The following is a 23,858-nucleotide window of genomic DNA, read 5'->3' as shown; positions in this document are numbered from 1 at the left end:
AAGGGCCTCAAAAGCAGGCAACCAGTATGGGGCTGGCCAGAGAGGGAGGCCCCCAGGGTTGTAGCTATCAGCCGGAGACCAGGCTCCAGGAAGGAAGGAAGGGCAACTCTAGCTGAGACTGAGATAAGGAGGGAACCATGCTCAGCACAATGGGCTCCCACAAGGCTGGGAGGCCCCAAGTCAGATTTCACCTCAACCTGGCCTCCTGTCTGTTCACACGGCTGATGTAAATATTTACTGATGTTTATGTTCACAGTCTGCTGGGTCCCCTCTGAGGCCCTCTCTTATGACCCGCAGATAGATCTGTGTGCCCCAGACCATGCCTGCTCTTAAGCCTAGAGACCCTGGGCCCATCCAGCAAGGGCTATGTACATTGTTCTCTCTCATGCAATCCACAGGGACAGGCCCTTCAGAACAAAACTGTCCTCTTGTTCCAGCCCTGGGACACTGGGGAACTTACGGGGCCCGGTCGTGGGCGAGGCCATTCTGCCGCTGAGGGTTGATTGGTGGAAGGACAGGTTTGCTGTTGATCTCGAGTCCTCTCCTCAAGGTCTCCCGGATCTGCTCTGTGTCTGCAACAACACCACTAAGTTGCCCAGTGGCCCAGTGGGGTCCCAGCAACTCCCACCCTGCTCTTGAAACCTGGCTTAGCAGAGGTACTAAGAAAAACTACCATGCTGGTCCTTTCTATGCATCCAGATGTGAGCGCTGAGTGACTACAGACTGTGAGGGGACAAGCATGTTCTTAAGAAGCTCTGGTTTGGAAGAGTGCCATTCTTGTAGAAGCCAGAATTCTAGAGTTCAGAAGGGTGGTCTCTCCCATCCTTTTCCTTCCTGTGTCACAGGCCTGAGGTTTACCTTTAACATGGTCAATCCCCAGTGGTCAGTCTCTGTGTGGAGAATGGATGCACGTTAAGGCCACAAGCACCCTGCCAAGAATGGGAAGCTGCCTCTCACATACCTTTCTGGGTTCTGGGTGGTCAACTAGCATCTGACCCTGCCACCCCTTCCCCTTGTACTCAAGTCAGTGAGATACTGAGATCATCTCTCACCTTGGCCTAACCCAGGAAACTCTGCCTCTCCATGGAGAGGCAAGGGCCAGGAGGTGAAAGAGTTCCCTTGGTGGGATTATTTCTTCACAAGGTGCTTTGCTGGTCTTTGGGGTGAAGCTTACTACTCTGGTCCCCTATACTGAGATTTGGATCTAAGATTTATCTCTGCAAATTGTAAACACATACAAAAAAGCAAATTAAAATTAGTTGCTCAAAGAGTGGCCTCAGACTGTGAAGGAGATGATTACTAACTTTTCTAAGTATTTAACTTGTTACAGTGAGATGGATTACTTCTATAATTTTTTTTAAAAAGCCAATAATGCTTGAAATCTTAGACAAGAGTATGACTATCTCTTTAAGTCACCTCTTTGGTCAAAAGCAACCAAATGATTCTAATAACTGTATACCCTCTCTTTAAGCCTCCAATAGGCTTGGCATACCATTAGAACAAACAGGAAGGAAAGAAAGGGCTCGGCCGGGTGTGGTGGCTCACATCTGTAACCCTAGCATTTTGGGAGGCTAAGGCAGGTGGATTGTTTTGAGCTCAGGAGTTTAAGACCAGCCTGGGCAACATGGCAAAACCCCAACTCTACAAAAAATACAAACATTAACCGGGCGTCGGTGGCGTATATCTGTAGTCCCAGCTACTTGGGACACTGAGGCTGGAGAATTGCTTCAGCCTGTGAAGTGGAGGTTGCAGTGAGCCAAGGTCAAGCCACTGTACTCCAGCCTGAGCAACAGAGACCCGTCTCAAAGAAAAAAAGAAAAAAAAAAGGGCTCAAATATTTGAACTAGGGGTTTAAGTTTGTTCTTTACAGAATGAACAAAAACCTTTTATAAGTATTATCATATGTTTATTTTATTTAGGGCTGTAGACATTCTTCAAAAAATAAAAGATGGGGCCAGGCGCAGTGGCTTACGCCTGTAATCCCAGCACTTTGGGAGGCCGAGGCGGGTGGATCACAAGGTCAAAAGATCGAGACCATCCTGGTCAACAAGGTGAAACCCTGTCTCCACTAAAAATACAAAAATTAGCTGGGCATGGTGGCGCGTGTCTGTAGTCCCAGCTACTCGGGAGGCTGAGGCAGGAGAATTGCTTGAACCCAGGAGGCGGAGGTTGCGGTGAGACAAGATCGCGCCATTGCACTCCAGCCTGGGTAACAAGAGCGAAACTCCGTCTCGAGGAAAAAAAAAAAAAAAAAAAGATGGAAGAATGAAGAAAGGAAGTAGACAAAGAAGCTGTCAACACATGTATATGTAAGTGGCTGCTTTTCCTTTGCAGTTATTTGGGGACGTCCTCTGCTAAAAACCACAACTGTTTCTGTAGCCAAGGTCAGCATAGGGAGATTCCAACAGGACAGCCACATCCTCCTTCCCCAAGACCCCATCCGGAACGCAGTGCAGAGGCCCTGCCCACATCGCCTAACCCTGTATCTGTATGACAGGAGGTGGGGCAATTTGCAAGCTGGCCTCATACTCACGCCTCTCTTGTCGAAGGCCTGGGAGGGCTCGAGGCCAGAGTGAGCCTTGGATCTGGCATGTCCTTCAGGCCAGAGCTGGGCCCTGTGTCAATTCCGTGGGTGGCCAACACTTGTTCTCTTGCACTTGGGTGGACTATGGACTTTTCCTGTAACTGTTCTAAGGCTTCCACTGACCTCTATGACCTCAGATTGCAAGGGGCAAATCTAAAATACAATGGTGCCTGCTGGTGATGCATTTGAAATACACACAGGAAACACAGCTAGAAATGGGCCAGTAAAGCTCCCTTAATTCCACTCTGCTGGAAGACTTTACTTGCTGTTTAAATCATGCCAGGAAATAAACCATTGAATGGGTTGTTTTTGTTAGAGACCCATCCTAGAGAGCCTGGAAACCAGGCCTGGGGAAAAGGAAGGAGAAAGGCTGGGAGAAGGCTGGGTGACGGCGCCCACCTTTGCCAGAGAGCCGCCGGGGCTGTGTGCCGATGCAGATGCTCCGGCTGTCCTCGTCATCCTCGGGGGGCCGGCTCAGGTCGTCCCAGGCACATTTGGCACTGACACCACTCAGGTTGGAGCCGTCTGTCTCAATGCCTTTGTCAACTCTCTCCTGCTTGAAAAGAGCCAAAGAGCCAGAGTTCTTTCAGAGAACTGGTGGCCCAAGGTCACCATCCTTTCAGCCACCATTCAGTATTTACTGAGCCCTTATGGTGCTGAACACAGGACAGATGCTGGAAGAGCAGGGTCTCTGACCTTGTTCTGCCCTGATTATCAATGCATAATAGTCTCTGCCAGCTCTTGGACTCCTCCAGGGGAACCAGGGATTAGGGGAAGCCAGGAGGAATCCAAATCCCAAGCAAAGCATCTCCTCTACTATCAACCTTCCAGTACAATGGCCTCTACCTGTTTCAGAGCCCCAAACCTGTCCCGCCAGACTGACTGGTAGAGCTGATGTGGCCATGAGAAAACCTACTCCTCTGAGGAGAGGTGTGATCCTTCCTCTTCTGCCAATCTTCCAGCCAGAACCTCCCAGTCACTGCTGTAGAAGACAGGGTGGAAGCCTGCCACAGGGAAGAGGCCGCTCCTGCAGTTTCTCCTTTAACAGCTAGAGGGTGTGGCCACACAAGGAAGAGCCACCGGAGAGCAGAAGGCTGGACTTCCCCCAGCTGCATTGGTTCCCTTGTTAGGCAAAGGACTGTGGATGGAGATTGCTTCCTATTTCTTAGACTGAAATGGGGGCCTGGGGTGGAGTGACTATCTGCAGATGCCCTTTTCACACCGAGACCCTGCCTTTGTGCAGGCCTTGGTATTGCTGAGTCCAAACACTCTCCAAATGGCCTCAAAGAAGAGCTGTACTCAACACATTCCTGGATTTTCTGGTCAATCAGTTCTGTGATGCTGAGCCTTGAATTAAAAGTCATCTGGAAGGCTCTATGCCCATGTGGACCAAGTAAAGCCTGTGACTGAGCACCTCAACAAGAATCTGTGCTTCCCGGCTCCATGGGTACCACACTGGCCTGTTGGTCAGCCTGGGAGCCCAACTGGGGGAAGCACAGATACTGTCCTTATTTTCTGGGACCATTCAGCAAGTGGCTCTGCCCCAGACACCTCCTTCCCATCAGTTATCTCCTCCTTCCAAGTGCTAACGCTGCCCTGGGCAAAGCTGGAGGTTCCAAGCAGGAAGAGGCTAAGCAGGGAAATGCTCTGTGTACTCTGGGCAGGAAGCGTGTATACCCTAGTGTGCTCAGGGGATAATCTGAGCTTTTTCCTCTCCACTGGCTGCCCTGGGGTCCCTCACTTAGGTAAAGAGTTGCAGATAGACAATTCTTGGCTCAACTTGTCCAGCCCACTTACTTTATAAGTAAAAAGAAAAAGCTAAGACTCAGAAAGGTGAGGGACTTGTTTGGGCACACAGCTTATTAGTGTAGGGCTCAGATCACAGGAACATATGCCAGCTCTAAGTGGACTGATAGCAAGGAGGCCCCAGAAATGCACAGTGAATACAGAGGAGTTTACACTTGGTGCACAGCACCACCAGGAAAGAAAAGCTGTCCTTTCTCCCTGTGGGATCCCGGCTTGCTTTTAAAGACCACTAGGTGCGCCGGGTCCTGCCAGCTACTCTCAAGGGAGTCTGCTGACCAGGAAGGAGAACAGCTCTTGGCATGGAAGGATGGCTGCTTACCCTACTAGTGCAAGAACCAGGTTCTTTTTTAGTACTTGGCACTTATGACAGAGACCAAACAATGGTTCACAGTGCCCCATGATGGATCCCAGTACGGCTACAGGACAAGGGCCTAGGGAAACATAGCGTTCCTGGTTCTTGAATATGCTGAAGATACAAGGAAACCAAGTTTAAAGTAGAGAGAACAGAGGATCCTGGCAGCAGTTTGAAATGTTCAGTGTTAAAAGCACTAGGAAAACAGAGGAGCATCATCTGTGAATGAAGAGGATTTACGCCCAAGAACTCAAGTCTACAGTGAAGAACTCAGGGGCTGCTGGTTACATGTCCATCTGCCACCTCTCTCTTGCTCTAACACATGGAACTCCTGGCAGCTGCCTGTGGCCTACCAGATTTTTTAACAGAAGAATGAAAGGTTTAGAGATGGCAATTACCCACATTTGGTCAGGGGAGTAGATGGAGCCAGATGTGTGGCAGGCAAATCATTAGCTGTCTGTGGCTCCTACTTCAGGAGAAGCCCATAAAAAAGGTAGTTATGGGCCAGACATGGTGGCTCATACCAGCAATCCCAGAACTTTAGGGGGCCAAGGCAGGTGGATCATCTGAGGTCAGGAGTTCAAGACCAGCCTGGCCAACATGGTGAAACTCCATTTCTACTAAAAACACAAAAACTAGCTGGGCACGGTGGCAGGCACTTGTAATCCCAGCTACTCGGGAGGCTAAGGCAGAAGAATTGCTTGAACCCAGAGGGCAGAGGCTGCAGTGAGCCGAGATCATGCCACTGCACTCCAGTCTGGGCAACAAGAGTAAAACTCCATCTCAGAAAAAAAAAAGAAAAGAAAAGAAAAGAAAAAGAAAGGCAGTTACACTCTTGTGGCTTTCAAAATTCACCTGCATGCTAAAGAAATGCTTCTAAAACAGCAAAGATGACACTGAAACACTCTCCAGGTAGGCCACAGGGAATGGGCAGCTGCCAGACTGTCTGTCTAGGGTTCCAACCTTTCCAGGGTAGGAGCTCTGCATCTGACTGTCCAAGACAGAAAATGTGGCGAAAAGGGGGATGAGATCATTAACCAATCAGTGCTCACTCTTGCAGGTGGGCCATGGAGTCAGTATCACCTACCCTCCTGTATGGTACAGAGTGGTGGTGGCCATGGTGGCTCCCTGAGAGTCTGGGAGGCAGGTGAATGAATACTGGGCAAGCAAGCAATATCCACTATATTTATCTTTTATTGCTGGTAATCTAATTTTTCAAGCCAATATATATTTTATATACAATAAAATAATCCTTTTAAAATGCAAAAATACATATATGTCTGAGGACTAACTTTCCTAGGCTGAAATTTCTGCTCCCTATGTGCTCCACAGAATTCAGGGGACAAGTTCCAAATGATGCCATATTTCTACTCACTCACACATAAAGCTCCTCCGTTTTCCCAGGATGAAAGCCAGTGTTATTTGGAAGAGGCCTAGGCACAGGGTGCTAGAAAGGTTTTCCTCACTCAAGACATACTTGCAGGTGTGGATCGATCTCAAATATAGTCTCTCCCCTCCGCATGTCAGTTATCAGCCAGGGGCCTCCAGCGCTGTGGACAAGGAAAGGGGATACGATGGTAACTGAGGGTCTGGGGCTGATGGGCTGGGCCTACAGCCTAACCTGTTTGCTGCCCCAGGCCCAGGACACAGGGGAATAGTTTGTGGTAAGGGATTATCAGGGAGTGAGTTGTCAGAAAGCCCTGATATGAAAAACCAGGGCCTGAAATAACAATGCAAAAGGGAGCCCCACATGGAGGGTGACAGATGGACTCCCACCCCCAGGCCCAGGGAGCCAGGCTCCCACCTTGCATGGGTACTCACACAGGTACTGTCCGCAGCAGCTCCAGGATGCCCTGCCCATTCCACTGCTGGGCTGAGTGTAGCTCCTCAGTGCAGACACCAACGATCTAAGGCCCAGGATAGAAAGCCACTGTGTGTTAATGGCTGGCCCCCATCCCAAGAAGGTCAGCTACTCAGGTTCTCTGAGTCACCTCTAGTTGGGAGATCACAAACAGGATCTGTGCTCAGGAGCTGGTGCATCAAAGATGGGATGGTTCCCTTAGGAGGGAGTGGCTCCCTGGCTGGGAAATGGCTGGGTCCACAGGCAGGCCCTGAGGCCTGACCCTTGCCCTTGCTGTGTCTGAGTGACACCAAGTCTAGCTCTCGGCTGCAGAGAAAACCAAGGCCTGAGCAACTCAAGATGGGTCCTCAGGCCATGCCTCTGGAAGTAGGGGAGGTTCAGGGAGCTGTTCCTACCCAGTCTGGTATCATGGGGAATGTAAACAAGAGACTTTGAGACCTATCAGTCTTGGAACCGTCACCAATAGGTTCTAGCACTTGCAGAGAAACTCCTCCCTTCCTTCTTAGGGGCTAGGCCTTGGTGTAAATATCAAGGGAACCAGTGGAACCTTCACACAGACTTCATCGTGACCGAAAAGAAGCACTGGTCAAAGCTGGGCAGGTTCCCACAGCTTCTGAGAAACAGCAAGTACGACCCAGAGCTGGCTTCCTGCTGTAAAGTCCTGCTGTAAAGACTGAGTCTTCACTGTTCACAGAATACCTCCCACCCCCCGTTACTCCCTCAGCTACAGCCATTATATTCCACCCAAATGGCTTCCTCCCCTCCCCGCTTCTCCCATCTCAGCAGGTTAAATCGGACCATCTAAATCTACCTGCTAAACCATCAGAGGAAACAGAAATCAAGAGGAGGCCAAAGGAAACCTCTCCTCCCTTCACTCTCCCTCTTCAAGCACCCCTGTCCTGCCAGGACCTTTCCCATGGGAAGGCTTGAGCCAAAGTCCAACCTGTGCCTTACCTGGAGGAAGGTGACTAACCCAAAGGGTGTCTGTACGGGCTGCATCTGTGGGTCCTCTGTCAGCAGCATGTGCTGAATTCTTGACTCACTGTTATCCAAAGGGCTGTGCCAGGACACATGGTCCCCACTGCAGAAGGTGTTCTCTGTGGGAGAGACACAAGGATCCTCAGTGTTGGAGGTCCCACATCCAGGCCTGGAATGTGGCTTGGGATCTCACTAGCCCAAGCTGGGAGGATTCCCAGCCTCTTAGGGTAGCCTCTGTGAAGGAAGAGAAGCATTCACTCCGGGTGGATGGAAGCAAAGAGTTTGTGGATATTTCCAAAAACCCAAATTGTTCCTGCTTGCCAATTCTGTCAGCCTTAAACGGAAAAGGACAGGCTATTAGTGTGGAAGCTCCCTTGGCCTGGGAAGCCCAAAAAACTTCTGGCATCTGCTTCACTTCCCCAACACCCCGATTCATGGTGGGAGGCAGGAGCCATGGTTGGATCTGCCAAGAAAGAATAAAGTGCTTTTCTGTGGGGGCACCTGGCCAGAAGTCCACAGGGAGGCAACAGGGTAATGAAAGCCCTTTGCCTTGGAAAAACAGACCAGGATTTCTGTGTTGCTGAAACCGGGCTCAGAAGGAAACATCCAACCTTGGAGGGCCTTCGAGGTCTCTCACCAGTTTCCTACAGGTAGACGTAGGAATTCCTGAGGAACACCAGGCTTCAAGTAAATGGAGGTCTATATAGTGCCTCCCACACCGAGACAAATCGTGAGGGTCCTCAGGCCATGTCTCTGAGATGTTCAGATTCTGCCAAGGGGTAGCTATTGGCATGAGGGCACAGCCTACTCACAGGCACACCACTGCATGTCACACATGCCCATTACTTTAGAAAGCGTTTTGTTTAAGGTCACATAACCACAAGGTAAAACAACTCCATGGGCTATTAAGTCTCCCATCAGCTCTGACTCACATTGTGGGTGCCAAGGTGCTCTGCATTACCAGCCTATGTGTTCACAGGCTGCCATCCATGTTTTGTTCTTACACAAATGGAAGCACACTATTCTGCAGATTTTACTTAATTACATATTTTAGAGATTACTTCTTTTTTAAAAAAAATATGGAATGCTTCATGAATCTGCATGTCATCCCTGCACAAGGGCCATGCTAATCTTTGTATTGTTCCAAATTTAGTATATGTGCTGCTGAAGCAAGCATGAGCTCACTTCTTACCAGCACATACAGAGCTGTCTCATTCTTTAAATGGCTATTCCAGAGTTCACTGTGGTCTGTCATTCATGATCTTGGAATCTCAACAGTTGAGGTACCTTCACTTTTTATCAATATTTAAGGTAAGGCAGAACACACACACACACACACACACACACAAATCTTTTCCATCCAAGATACAGCTCAAGTTATTGATTCTAACCTCAGTGGTGTTCATTCAGGCAAAAGAAGGAAGACTACTTCCTCTGAGATGTGAAAATACAGGGGAGAGGAGAAAGCACAGCTCCAGGTAGAGCCAACTGAAAACTCCTATTTCCAAATTCCTGCTAGGCTCACTCTTCCCAGAATCCCTCTCCTTTTATGTAAGTGTGTTTCTACAAGTAGCCTGCATGTTCTAAAAGCAAGAAACAATGCAACAGGTGAAAGGACTGAATAAGTAATTAACTCCCCTAACAACATACACACATACTAACAGTCCAGGACCACCAGATGACTCCACTGGTAAATTCTGCTAAACATTTAAGAATTAATATCAACTGTTCGCAAACTATTCCAAAAAATAAAAGAAGAAATACTTTCTAATTCATTGTATGAAAACAGTATTACTATGATATCAAAAGCAAAGGTAAGACAAGGGGGAAAAAAACCCTATAGGCCAATATACTTTATGCATAGAAAAACAAAATCCTCAACAAAATACCAGCAAACGGAACCCAGCAACATATAGAAAGGGTTATACACAATGACCAAGTAGGATTTATTCCAGAAATGCAAGGTTAGCTATACATAAGGAAATCAATGTAATATATCAACAGAATAGAGGTTATAAAAAAACACTACATGATTATGTCAGTAGACACAGAAAAAGCATTTGACAAGATCCTTTTCATGATAAAAATACTCAGACTTGAAATAGATGGAATTTCCTCATCTTGATAAAGGGCATTGACAAAAAAACCCCACAACTAACATCATCCTTGATTGATGGTGAGTGACTGAATTAATTCCCTCTAAGATCAGGAACACGACAGAGATGCCTACTCTCACCACTTCTATTCAACACTGCATTAGAGTTGGAAGCCGGGACAATTAGGCAAGAAAAAAGAAATAAAAGGCCAGGTGTGGTGGCTCATGCCTGTAATCCCAACACTTTGGGAGGCCAAGGCGGGCAGATCACCTGAGGTCAGGAGTTCAAGACCAGCCTGGGCAACATGGTGAAGCCCCATTTCTACTAAAAATACAAAAACTAGCCAGGTGTGGTGGCATGAGCCTGTAATCCAAGCTACTAGGTAGGCTGAGGTAAGAGAACTGCTTGAACCCAGGAGGTAGAGGTTGCAGTGAGCCAAGATTGTGCCATTGCACTCCAGCCTGTGGACAGAGCAAGACTCGGTTGGAAAAAAAACCAAAGATATACAAATAGCTAATAAGCACATAAAAAGGCCTTCAATGTGACCATCAGAAGAATGCAAATCAAAACCACAATGAGGCCAATCTGGTGGCCTCCCAAGGTGGGAGGATTGCTTGAGGCCAGGAGTTCGAGACCAGCCTGGGCAAACATGGCAAAATCCCATCTCTACAAAAAAATACAAACAACAAAAAAAATTAGCTGGATGTGGTGGCCCACACCTATAGTCCCAGCTACTCAGGATGTTGAGGTGGGAGGATTGTTTGAGCTCTGGTCATACCATTATACTCCAGCCTGGGTAACAGAGTGAGACCCTGTCTGAAAAAAACAAAAGAAAAGAAAAAACGAACAATGAGACACCACCACTTCATACCCACTCGAATGTTTAAAATAAAAATGATAGCAATTGGGCCGGGAGCGGTGGCTCAAGCCTGTAATCCCAGCACTTTGGGAGGCCGAAGTGGGTGGATCACAAGGTCAAGAGATCGAGACCATACTGGTCAACATGGTGAAACCTTATCTCTACTAAAAATGCAAAAAATTAGCTGGGCATGGTGGTGCGTGCCTGTAATCCCAGCTACTCAGGAGGCTGAGGGAGAATTGCCTGAACCCAGGAGGCGGAGGTTGCGGTGAGCCGATATCGCGCCATTGCACTCCACACTGGGTAACAAGAGTGAAACTCCGTCTCAAAAAAACAAAAAAAAGTGATAGCAATTACAAGTATTATCTGGCAATAAAAAGTAATCAATACTAATATATACTACAACACGAACCTTAAAGATATTATGCTAAGTGAAAAAAGCCAGTCATAAAAGACCTTATGTTATATGATTCCTTCCATATGGAATGTCCAGAATAGGCAAATCTATGGAAACAGAGAGATTAGTGGTAGTCTAAGGCTGTGATGTTTGGAGGGAATAGGGAGTGACCAATAGGGTTTTTTTTTTTTTATGGTGACGGTTTCACAACTATCAGTTACATGGTATGTGAATCGTATCTCAATAAATCTGTTATTAAAAAACAGGATATAGCAGGCAAAAGGAAGGAATCTTGGGGCAGAGACAAAGTAAGGGAAGCAAGGCCAAGCCTCTAAATTCCTTGTTCTTACCACCCCAAGCTCAGCAGCCTGGCCTGGGAGAAACCTGACCCATAATGCTGACACATCACAGCACTGTATATGTCTACATGACCTGAACAATCACCTATCAGCATGTTCTTTTCTACAAATGAGAAAAGGATGCTTGAGATTGCACAAGGTCTCACAGGATGTCAGTGATGATGGGCAAGGCCCAACACTTCCCAGACTTTGGGGTCATCCACAACACCCATCAGGATGTTTGCCATATCTGTGTACCATCTGTACCATTACCTACCTGTATTTTTCTCTTAAAATTGATTTTTTTTAACCTAAACAAACTTACTCTGAAAAGATAACTTCATATCACTATACTAAATAAGAAAAATAAATGGAAAATTAGTGTTGCTTACCATTAAGTGGGAAACAATTTGATAACTTCAGGATAATATGATGATAATAAAATGCTATTAATTTCTAGCTGATATTGTTGCCCATTTAACATTGTTTAAAAACTGAAATAAACAAGAGTCAAAGAGCTGTTCAAGATTTAAAGAGTCATATCGAGCTAAGACAAAATCACCAAGACTGAGAGAAAACGAACCAGGGCAGGCATGGCAGTTCATGCCTGTAATTCTAGCATTTTGGGAGGGCCAGAGAGAGGATTGCTTGAGCCCAGGAGTTCGAAACCAGCCTGGGCAACATAGTAAGTTCCCATCTTTAAAAAAAAAAAAAGAGAACTGAAGAGAGAAAAGTGGCTTCACTATTCATGCTACCAGTTACCACTCTTGTGCAGTTACCAGCTGAACTCGCCTGCTGGTTTTGGCAAACCCTGGCATAGTGGTGAACTTTGGAGTTGGGAGGGCCCTGTTTCTATTTGGCTCCATCCCTAACTAGTTGTGACCCTGGGCAGCTTTCCCAAACACAATATCCAAGCCTTTTAGCAGGAAATAGCGTGCCTACTCAGTGTGCTTTCTACTACAGTGTGTTATTACTCGTGTACTGGAATACAGTAGAGATACTCCCACCCAAGTCACCAGAAAACAGAACTGGCCACAGAGCCGGTAGCTACCAGCAAGTGCCCAGTAGGTGGCACCATTGCTCCTGGTTTAAGAAACAAATGGGCCAGTTCCCTGGAGCTTTGCATCCCTATCTGATGTCTAGAAACACATCCCAAACTGGGTGGGGATTTATTTAGGCTAGAAACAGGGAAAAAACTGGAAAGATTTCGAGCCATGACCTTTGACATTTTAACCAGAATTAACATGCTTTAAAAATATTGTGTAAACCCAAACTGTTTAAACCAGAATGACCAAAAAGCACTTTGTGGAGGCTTCGTAACTTGGGAAGGGGCTTAATTTAGGCAGCTGGGAGAGGGGGACTCTAAGGCAAGAAGAGGGAGTTGGTGCTGCTCTAGGACCAACAGGTTCCACCCTGAGCATGTGTGATCATGAGCATATGTGATTTGGCTTTGGCCAAAGGTACTCCTGAGTTAAAGCAGGAAGCAGAAAGTACAACTTCCATCAGAAATGCTTGGAGAGCAGGACACTAACAGAACCTTCTAGCAAGGAAGGGGCAGGGTCTTCCACAGCTCTGCCTGTGAAGGAACCAGACTTATGAGCTCTTCTGTGGCCAAGAAACGGTCTTTCTTAACAATGAAAGAGACTTGGTCACAGTTCTCAAGCCTGGGACAAAGCCACAATGGGTTCATTCTTGAGTCCAGTCTGGTCTTTATGCCCTGGAAACTCGGCCCCATTCTGTTGGAGCCACTGTGGGGTCTCAGCACTCAGGCCCCAGCGCCCACCCCGGGAAGCTCTGGGCCCCTTCAGAGGGGTTTTCAAATGCTAATAATGCCTTAGTTGGAGGCCCAGCTGTTCATTCCAGCAGTTACAGGAGCTGGCTTCCTCTCTCTGACTCCCCAAGGTAACTTCATTGAAAAGTCAGGATGAAAATCCCAGAGACTTCCACTTAAACCACACAGCAGAGGTTCCCTCCACCCAATGTCCGAAAGAACGCCGTTCCAGGTAAGGGCTGGGTAGACAATTTCTATTTTCTTCCCTCAGAGCTTTCCCCCAAGTACCAGGAGAAACCTCCCTCAGCTACCCCAGACTTCTATGTTGGTTGGCGCATTCACTGGAAGGGAAATACCACTCCAGGGTCTCCCTCCCCTTCCCCACAAAAAATGCTAGTTACAGTTCTACATCTTGCTCACTTAGGAGAAAGATTTCATTCCTCCATGTCTCATTCCCCATTAACAAACAACTCCCTGCAAGAACTCTGAAAACTTGGGGGGCACTGAACAGGCACACAGAATCTAACTGGCTCCTCCAATTGACCATCACCTCATCCCCACCTCCCCGACATCCAGCTCCAGTCATGGTGGTTTGAAGCTGGACTGTCCTGGATATAATAAGTCAGCAAAATTTAGGGAGAGGGGATGCAGAAGAAAACAGCTATTGTTTGTAAAATAGTGCGGCCTTTGAAACACTGAGAAACAAATTCTTCAAGAGTTCTTACAAATACATTCTTCAAGAGTTTTTTTTTTTTTTTGAGACGGAGTTTCGCTCTTGTTACCCAGGCTGGAGTGCAACGGTGTGATCTCGGCTCACCGCCACCTCCGCCTCCTGGGTTCAGGCAATTCTCCTGCCTCAGCCTCCTGAGAAGCTGGGATTACAGGCACGTGCCACCATGCCCAGCCAATTTTTTGTATTTTTAGTAGAGACGGGGTTTCACCATGTTGACCAGGATGGTCTTGATCTCTTGACCTCGTGATCCACCTGCCTCGGCCTCCCAAAGTGCTGGGATTACCAGCTTGAGCCACCGTGCCCGGCCCTTTTTTTTTTTAATTTCATTTTAGGTTTTGGGGTACATGTGAAGAACATGCAAGATTGTTCCATAGGTACACACATGGCAGTGTGATTTGCTGCCTTCCTCCCCATCACCTATATCTGGCATTTCTCCCCATGCTATCTCTCCCCAACTCCTCACCCCCAGCTGTCCCTCCCCTATTTCCCCTGACAGATCCCAGTGTGTGATGCTCCCCTCCCTGTGTCCATGTGTTCTTAATTGTTCAACACCTGCCTACGAGTAAGAACATGCCGTGTTTGATTTTCTGTTCTTGTGTCAGTTTGCTGAGAATGATGGTTTCCAGGTTCAACCATGTCCCTACAAAGGACATCATCGTTTTTTATGGCTGCATAGCATTCCATGGTGTATATGTGCCACATTTTCCTTGTCCAGTCTATCATCGATGGGCATTTGGGTTGGTTCCAGGTCTTTGCTATTGTAAACAGTGCTGCAATGAACATTCATGTGCATGTGTCCTTATAGTAGAACAATTTATAATCCTTTGGATATATACCCAGTAATGGGATTGCTGGGTCAAATGGAATTTCTGTTTCTAGGTCCTTGAGGAATCACCACACTGTTTTCCACAATGGTTGAACTAATTTACACTCCCACCAAGTGTAAAACTGTTCCTATTTCTCCACATACTTTCCAGCATCTGTTGTCTCCAGATTTTTTAATGATCGCCATTCTAACTGGTGTGAGATGGTATCTCAATGTAGTTTTGATTTGCATTTAATAACCAGTGATGATGAGCATTTTTTCATATGCTTGTTGCCCTCATGTATGTCTTCTTTTGTAAAGTGTCTGTTCATATCCTTCGCCCACTTTTAAATGGGCTTCTTTGTTTTTTTCTTGTAAATCTGTTTGAGTTCTTTGTAAATTCTGGATATCAGCCCTTTGTCAGATGGGTAAACTGCAAAAATTTTTTTCCCGTTCTGTTGGTTGCCGATTCACTCTAATGACTGTTTCTTTTGCCATGCAGAAGCTGTGGAGTTTGATTAGGTCCCATTTGTCTATTTTGGCTTTTGTTGCCAATGCTTTTGGTATTTTGGTCATAAAGTCCTTGCTTACGCCTATGTCCGGAAGGGTCTTGCCTAGATTTTCTTCTAGTGTTTTTATGGTGTTAGGTCTTATGTTTAAGTCTTTAATCCATCTGGAGTTAACTTTAGTGTAAGGTGTCAGGAAGGGGTCCAGTTTCTGCTTTCTGCACATGGCTAGCCAGTTTTCCCAACACCATTTATTAAACAGGGAATCCTTTCCCCATTGCTTGTTTTTGTCAGGTTTGTCAAAGATCAGATGGTTGTAGTCTTCAAGAGTTCTTAATTCATCCTAACTCTGGACAGTGCTGGCCTGCCTTCCTTCTGTGCAAAAGGGCAGGCCCCGGGATGTTCTACATAATAGCCTGGAAACTAACGCCCCACCCCAAGGTCAGAAATAACATGCTTGGTCTGTGGAGAGGAGGCTAATAATGTTCCCTTTTGGAGCCCAGGATCGTGAAGCTTGGTGCTGTGAAGCCAAATGCCCCTTTTCTCCAGGTGCTCTTCTGCATGCTCTGAGATAATTCTGTGCTTTCCAGGGACAGAGAACAAGGGCAGGAAATGCAGCTGGACTATGCCAGAGGTGTCACAGGAGTGGTTGGTCTGCAAGAGGTGTTTTTTGAGAGAGCAGTAAAATGGGAGGTGACCCAAAGTGGGCTGGCAGACTCAGGTCTGTCACCTTGGAGGTCAAATATTTGACAATGGCACAATCATCATAGTCTGTCAAGAAAAAGCTCCACTACTCTTGCCTTTTTGGTGTTCACAAATCATTCTGACCACCAGGGCTTAAGTGTCCTCTGTGAACATCCAGAGCAGGTCCTAGGAGGGCTTAGCAGTTCTTTCCCAAAATGCTAGATGTGCCAGACATGTCCCCACTGACACAGATTGCTGAAGAGGCAAGGTTCAGTTAGCCTATGCCCCATCTCTGGAAGTTCCAGGATGAAGCCGACACTCTTGGGGAGGCTCTGGCCATTGCTTAACCCACCCTCCTTCTTGAGAAGGCTCAAGCTTCTACTGCTGCAGCCACAGTGGGCTGCTCAGCTTCCTCTGAAATTGGAAGACAGCCCCTTCTCAAGTCAACAGAGGCCCACGAGCAGATATATATTTATGGGGGCAGAACTACAGGTCTGCACAGGCCTGGAAGCTTCATGACTCCCCATTGAGAGGAGGAGAAAATCTGGAGGTTTTGCTGAATGAAATGTCTCCGGCTAAGGCAGTGAAGGATGTGAAGTTCAAAGCCAGTCCTATTGGCCTCTGCCCAGCCCAGGTGCTTCTAATGGGGGCCACTCAGTCTGCCCACTGCCCCCACTGGATCTCTCTGTAAGCCCACCATAATTTCTAAAACCCACGCCTAATTATTTCCTCCCCCCCCCCCCACTTCTTCTTCTTCTTCTGACAGAGTCTCTCTCTGTCGCCCAGGCTGGTGTGCGATAATACAACCTTGGCTCACTGCAACCTCCACCTACTGGGTTCAAGTGATTCCCGTGCCTCAGCCTACCAAGAAGCTGGGACCACAGATGCATGCCACCACGTCAAGCTAATTTCTGTATTTAGTAGAGATGGAGTTTTGCCACGATGGCCAGGCTAACTCCTGACCTCAAGTAAGCCACCTGCCTCAGCTTCCTAAAGTGCTGGGATTACACGCATGAGCCACCCGCCCAACCCAAGCCTTATTTCTAGATCAACCAGAGAGGAGAATGGGGATGCATGTGCCTAGTCTACTGCCAGAAATGAAGAGCCTACTAAGTTTTAGGAGGCCACGGGGTGTAGCACAGCCACAAATGACATTTCTGGAGCCCTAAGCACACCCACACAATGCTACCCTCATTTTAGGGAGAGGCAACCCCAGGCACTGTACAGAGGGCACTGCCAGCACGAAGACCCAGAGCCTCGTCCAGGCAAATTCTTCCTTGACAGCAGCCACCCACCAAAAGAAGGCCGCAGATCCTCTTCTTGTCTGGTCAACACTCACCTCTTCCTGGTAACAGCAACTCTCCTTCCTCCAGGAATCCAAATAAAGCTCAGAGTGAGCACCTCCCTCCACTTCCCTGCCTGCCTGGCTCCACACCCCCTCCCCAGGCCAAAGCCAAAGAACCCTGCAACAGAGTCGTGAGGCAAGGGCCACACTAGGAACTGGGACAGAAGTTGAATGCAATGATGTATAAATAGTGTAGGAGCAAATAAATAAACAAACAAATAAATAAACAAACAAACACATTCTGGGCAATTCCCCTTTAACAGTGGAATTCCTGCAAGGAGAGGAAAAGATGGGATACTACCCAGCTCAGAAGCTACAATTTGTTACAAACCAACATAATTTGGCACCCCTGCCTTTCTCCCCACATAGTGCACAGCAGACAGATGCTCCTGAGGAAGGATAATCCCAGGAACATGGTTGACTGCACAGCAGCCCCTCTGCAGGGTTTCCAATCAAACTTCAGAGAAGAGCCATGACAGAAACTCCATTATTTATTTATTTAGATGGAGTTTTGCTCTGTTGCCCAGGGTGGAGTGCAATGGCGTGATCTAGGCTCACTGCAACTACCCCCTCCTGGGTTCAAACAATTCTTCTGCCTCAGTCTCCCAAGTAGCTGAGATTACAGGTGCCCGCCACTATGCTCGGCTAATTTTTGTATATTTAGTGAAGACAGGGTTTCATTACTAAATATACAAAATTTGTTGGCCATGCTGGTCTTGAACTCCTGACCTCAGTTGATCCACCTGCCTCGGCCTTCCAAAGTGCTGGGATTACAGGTGTGAGCCACGGCACCCAGCCAGAAACTCTTTTAAGAAAGAAAAAAACAACAAAACAAACAAACTGGGGTGAGGGGAACCCAAAACAGATTCTCTGTATATGTGGTTGAGGAGCTCTTGGGGCTAGAAGGTAAAGTTCTTCATAACTGGACAAATGGTGCAGATGGTGACTAGTTGTAGAGTTCCCAATATGTCCATAGGTAGAAGCAAGAACCCCTCCCCCCACCCACCTACATTTTCAAAGTTTTGGATGCATTTTGATCACTTGAAAAGTTCATTGATTGTTTGGTCAGAGAGCTTCCCTCAGCTAGCTCTGTCTGATATTAATTTGGCTAAATGTGGTTGCAAGACATGAAGACGGGAAATGAATACATGATTAAATAAAGAAGACTGAGAGGAGACATATTTGCTCTTGCAAAACTGAAAGGAAACGTAAAGGCTATTCCTTCCAGGTTCTGCCTGGAATCAAAGGAATTGCACAGCTAGCCAAAGGAGACTCAAAACTGCTTCCCTATGCATTTTCTCCAGAATCTCCTGCTTTTCAGCTTCCTTCTTCTCCCTCAAAGCCACAATCATAAAGGCAAACAGTGTAGTGTAAAGAAAATCCCTTTATAAGCAGAGAAGCTCAGCAAACTGGAATACAGGTCACAGAAGGGCAGGTGGGAGGCTGGCGGGCTGCCGGAGGCCCTGTAGGCTCTCACCCCAAAGCGAGTCTAGGGGGCTACAAACCTTTCAGAACTGGACTGATACGGCTCCCCTAGAGAAAGACTGTGGACCCAATACTCACCTGTGCCCACATGGGCAGGGCACACAGTGGACAACCTAATTCTCCCCACAGTGAGGGCAAGGACCCTGACTGCCCATAGAGCTCAGGAGGGTTCACCTGGCCTATGGTAGCTGTTACTATCATTTACTCACCCATATGTGCTATGCCTACCTGTAAAGAACACAGGTCCGTGCTTACCCCTTAGAGAGAGCCTGGAGTCCTAATCTAGCAGATGCTTTCACTTTTCTTTTTAAGCAGCTCCATCTGTTTAGACACCTGTCAGTGCGAGAAGGAAGAATCTTCTCCCCACAAACTTGTAACCGGGCAAGACCTGCCCTCATTCCTCTCTCTCCTTCACCAGCATGAGGGCCTGCCACCTACACACAAGGCAGAGCCTAAGCCTCTTTGTTCTTTGTTTTTCCTTTGAGACAGAGTCTCACCCAAATTGGAGTGCAGTGGTGCCATCTCAGCTCACTGCAAATCTCATGCCTCAGCCTCCCAAATAGCTGGGATCACAGGCCCGCTTTACCACGTCTGGCTAATTTTTGTATTTTTAGTAGAGATGAGGTTTTGCCATGTTGGCCAGGCTGGTCTCAAACTCCTCACCTCAAGTGATCCACCTACCTCGGCCTCCCAAAGTGCTGGGATTACAGACATGAGCCATGGAGCTTGGTCCCAAGCTTCTTTGTTTTTAAAGCCAAAGGGACTAAGGTTTTAAACTTGTAGTCCTATATACATTTCAACCAAAGAATGCCAGGAGGGTCAGGTACAGTGACTCATGCCTGTAATCCTGGCACTTTGGGAGGCTGAGGTGGGTAGATCACTTGAGCACAGGAGTTTGAGACCAGCCTCAGCAACATGGCAAAACCCTGTCTCTGCAAAAAATAAAAAACCTAGGTGTAGTGGCACATGCCTGTGGTCCCAGTTACCCAGGAAGCTGAAGTGGGAGGATCACCTAAGCCCTGGAACATGGAGGCTGCAGTGAGTCAAGATCACACCAGTGCACTCCTGCCTGGGTGACAGAGTGAGACATTAAGACCCCATTACAAAAAAAAAAAAAAAAATCACAGAAAATCCTTTGAAGCTTTAAAATCCAGCAAATGCTTCTACCCCTTCCATCTCCTTTCTGAAGAGACCAGTTAATTCTACTTAGACTGGGTACAGTGATTCACACGTGCAATCCCACAGCTTTGGGAGGCTGAGGCAGGAAGGTCACTTGAGACCAGGAGGTTCAAGACCAGCCTGGGCAACACAGTGAGACCCTGTCTCTACAGAAAAATTTAAAAATTGCCAGGCATGGTGGTGCACACTTGTAGTCCCACAGCTACTCAGGAGGCAGAGGCTGGAGGATCGTTTGAGCCCAGGTGTTCGAGGTTACAGTGAGCTATAATCATACCATTGCATTCCAGCCTGGGCAACAGAGCAAGACCCTGTCACTGTAAGACAAAACAAATGAAAACATTTAGTTGCCAGGGACCTATAAACTAGTATGATCATTTTGGAGGACCAAATAGCAGAATCTATTAATACAAAAGGTACCTTCCCTTCAACCCAATCATTGTACTTCTAAGTATCTACCCTAGAGCAAAACTTGTCACAGGGAAGAATGAACAAGGATGGTCACTGCACCTGTGCACTGTTTGTAATACTGGAAAAATGGCAATAACCTAAAGGTGCATCACCAGGGGAATAGTTAAACTATGGTTTATTCATACAATAAAATCACAGGCAACAGTAAAAAAAATTAAATAAAGATCTTCAAAACATACTGTCAACTGAAAAAAATCAAATTGTGAAGGGCAGTACAGTTTCACTCACATTAAAGAAAGAAAAAAAAAAAAAACATAGAAACCCAAATCATTTCATAGGTACCTAGAAGGTGAATACATGGAAAAAAAATCTGGCCAGCTGCAAGGACTCACACCAAATGGATAAAGTACATTCCTTTAAGGAGGTCCCTGAGATTGGGTGGGATGGTCATGGAGGACTTTGACTTTATCTGTATAGTCTAACTTTTTAACATCTGAGGTCAGGTGTGGTACCTCATGCCTGTAATCCCAGCACTTTGGGAGGCTGAGGTAGGTGGATCACTTCAGTTCAGAAGTTTGAGACCACTCTGAGCAGCCCCTCTGCAAAGTTCAACCCCTTTGCCATTCATGTCCTGCACCACCCTGGGACTCTGCAGGGAGTCCTTACCAGCAAGAAGGCTTTTATCAGATGGGAGTCTATTTATACTAGAGGGTTACAGTGAGCTGTTACCCTGTAGACTCCCCTGGATGAACTTTCAGATAGTTTCCAGTTTTTACTATTTTATTTAGCAAGACACCATCTCTACAAAGAAAACACACAAAAATTACCGGGGTGTGGTGGCATGTGCTCAGGTGGGAGGATCTGAAGTGGGCTGAGGTGGGAGGATCACTTGAGCCTGGGAGTTTGGGGCTGCAGTGAGCCAAGATCACATCACTGCACTCTAGCCTGGGAGACAGAAATCCTGTCTCCAAAAAAAAAAAAAAAAAAAAAAAATCTGAAATTTATTTATGTATTATCTATATACTTAATGTCAGAAAGATGATCCTCCTCCTTGACCACTCTGCTATGTGATACCAGCAGCCAGCTACTGTAGCATCACTCCGAATGCAATGGCACTAATCTGGACACTCAAGAAAGTTAGGTGGTATGATTTGAATGTCTGCCCCCTTCAGAATGTATATTGAAACTCAATCTCCAAACTGGCAGTACTGAGATGTGGGGCCTTTAAGAGGTGATTGGGTCATGAGGGCTCTGCCTTCATATATAGATCAATAAGTTAATGGATTATCACAGAGGTGGGCGAGTGGTAGGAGTGAGAACTGGTGGCTTTATAAGAAGAGACCTGAGCTAGCAAGTTCAGCCCCTTTGCCATTCATGTCCTGCACCACCCTGGGACTCTGCAGGGAGTCCTCACCAGCAAGAAGGCTTTCATCAGATGGGAGTCTATTTATACTAGAGGGTTACAGTGAGCTGTTACCCCTGTAGACTCCCCTGGATGAACTTTCAGATAGTTTCCAGTTTTTCCTATTTTAAACAACACTATAAGGTTGTTGCTCATATATGAACATCTTGGCAACTGTGTCCAATTATCTCAGGGTCAGTTCCTAAAGCGGGATTGGAGGTCACAAGGTCTGCACATTTTACAATTTGGCACATATGCCCAACTGTCCTCCTAGAAGGTGATTCCTCAAGGCAGGTTGGCCCCTGCCACAGTTGCCACTGTGTTCTCACCTGTGGGTGGTCTTGATCTCCTGTCCTCAGGTGATCCACCCACCTTGGCCTCCCAAACCTGCAGGGATTACAGGTGTGAGCCACTGCACTCGGCCTGCTTGAACATCAACTTTTAACCCAGAGAGAATTTGGTTGGCCTCATCCTCAGCAACCCTAAAAAAGATAAATGAAACACTAACTTCTCTTTAGCTCAGTCATTGGCCAACTTAGTGTAAGGTAAAAGCATTACTTAAGAGTCTTCTCTCTTAGCCGTATTATCTGATATAATTTTCTTACTATGTAACCTTGAAGAAGTCACTTAACTTCTCTGCATCCATTTTTTTCAGATACCAAAACAGATGTGATGATATCCTGTCTACCTTAAAGTTTTTTTTTTAAAGAATTCAAGAAAAGAAAATACATAAAAATTGCCTTGTATACTGAAAGTACTGTACAAATTAAGCAGCTGCTATTCATTTGAAAGATTCAACCACCGGAAAACACCGCCACTATTTACACAAAAAGGAACGAAGACAGGAGGATCCAGCAGACTGAGACACAGACACAGAATCCACCCACAGTGGCAGAGCAGATATCTTCTCGAGGAGCCAGGATTCTAATTTTCAGCTTAGGAAATGAATCCCCTTCTTCCTGCATTAATTTATACCAAGAAGCACAGCTATGATACTTATGGATGTTCTCAGAAGTCACCCTGCTGGGTCAGACCTGGAGGACCTGGGGAGCATCGAGAAGAAGGAAGGACTTGTCTGCAAGAAACTAGACTGGAGCACAGAACAAGGAATCACAAAAATACTGATTAGAAAAAACAAACAAACAAACAAAAACCAGCATTAATAAATGGTCTCCTTTGGGAGACCAAAGTGGGTGGATCACAAGGTCAGGAGTTCGAGACCAACTTGGCCAACATGGTGAAACCCCATCTCTACTAAAAATACAAAAACTAGCCAGGTATGGTGGCATGTGCCTGTAATCCAAGCTACTCAGGAGGCTGAGGCAGGGGAATTGCTTGAACCCAGGAGTCAGAGGCTGCAGTGAGCCAAGATTGTGCCACTGCATTCCAGCCTGGACAACAAAGCAAGACTCTGTCTCAAAAAATAAATAAATAAATAAATTAAATAAATAAAATAAATAAATAAATAAATAGTCCCTGGGTGTGGCAGCCTAGATTCCCGAATCACCAACTCCACACCCTTCGCTTAAATCCTCTCTATAAGGGCCTGTGCCAGCTACTGCCCAGACTACTAGGAAAACTTCAGGGATGGTGAGTTTACTGCCTCCCAGTGCCTATCCACATTAGGAACTGCTTCTACATCCCAATGAATAGTTAACAATTTTCTAGTTCTCTATTCTGAGCAACAAAGAAAAAGTCAAATCCCTTTTCCATATGGCAAGACGTCAAATATTTTTAAACACCTGTTGTGGGTCATAGTTCAACTCCCTACATACTCCATCTCAAAGTCTTTTCTTCTTTAAACTGGAATATTTCCAGTTATTTCACTTGTATAGTCATTCCTCACAGATGGACAGTTCTGAAAGGTTTTGCCAGTTTGAAAGCCAACATTCTCTGGACACACTCTGATTGGTCTAAGTCCCTTGTTGAATGTGCTCCCAGAAGGGGCTGTTGAGTCAAGAGATGGGACATGAGGCAGGTGCTTATCTCTGAGTATCTGTGTATAGACCAGTCACCCAGTGGTCTATGTATCTGCCCAAGTTCCAAAGTTTACCTACCAATCAGATACAGGAAGGGGGTTACAAATAACCAATTTTGGGTGATTTGATTATAGGAAGAGGTGGTAATAAATCATGAGTGAAACCTTTTGGTGTTCAGGCCAGACTCTTTCAGGAAATTTCTTCCGGCTTGGAGAGATGGAGAAGGGACTAAGTTGTGAGGGTGAACTCAGGTGGTGCAGGGCTTTCTGAGGGCCACAGAGTCTGAGTAA

General features: G+C 46.5%; 1 protein-coding gene and 1 pseudogene across 6 annotated transcripts in view; both read right to left on the bottom strand.

Moving 5' to 3' along the window:
- SUFU (SUFU negative regulator of hedgehog signaling) overlaps positions 1-23,858 on the bottom strand; it is a 125,875-nt gene that overhangs the window by 33,280 nt on the left and 68,737 nt on the right. For 4 of the 6 annotated variants that reach the window (XM_035268937.3, XM_035268938.3, XM_078346395.1 and 1 more), the window contains exons 4-8: positions 7,558-7,700; positions 6,564-6,649; positions 6,220-6,292; positions 2,984-3,140; positions 461-572 (exon numbers count right to left, since the gene is read on the bottom strand). In XM_035268937.3, the coding sequence (XP_035124828.1) occupies positions 461-572; positions 2,984-3,140; positions 6,220-6,292; positions 6,564-6,649; positions 7,558-7,700 (571 nt within the window). The remainder of the gene's footprint in view (positions 1-460; positions 573-2,983; positions 3,141-6,219; positions 6,293-6,563; positions 6,650-7,557; positions 7,701-23,858) is intronic. The other 2 variants (XM_035268939.3, XM_017979275.3) reach the window with 1 other exon arrangement.
- LOC118146510 (U6 spliceosomal RNA) lies at positions 8,655-8,754 on the bottom strand (annotated as a pseudogene).

The sequence above is a fragment of the Callithrix jacchus genome, chromosome 12 (genome assembly GCF_049354715.1).
Source record: "Callithrix jacchus isolate 240 chromosome 12, calJac240_pri, whole genome shotgun sequence".
In the NCBI taxonomy this organism is placed as follows: domain Eukaryota; kingdom Metazoa; phylum Chordata; class Mammalia; order Primates; family Cebidae; genus Callithrix; species Callithrix jacchus.
The sequence above is the reverse complement of the archived record's forward strand: the minus strand, read 5'-3'. Positions and strand labels throughout refer to the sequence as shown.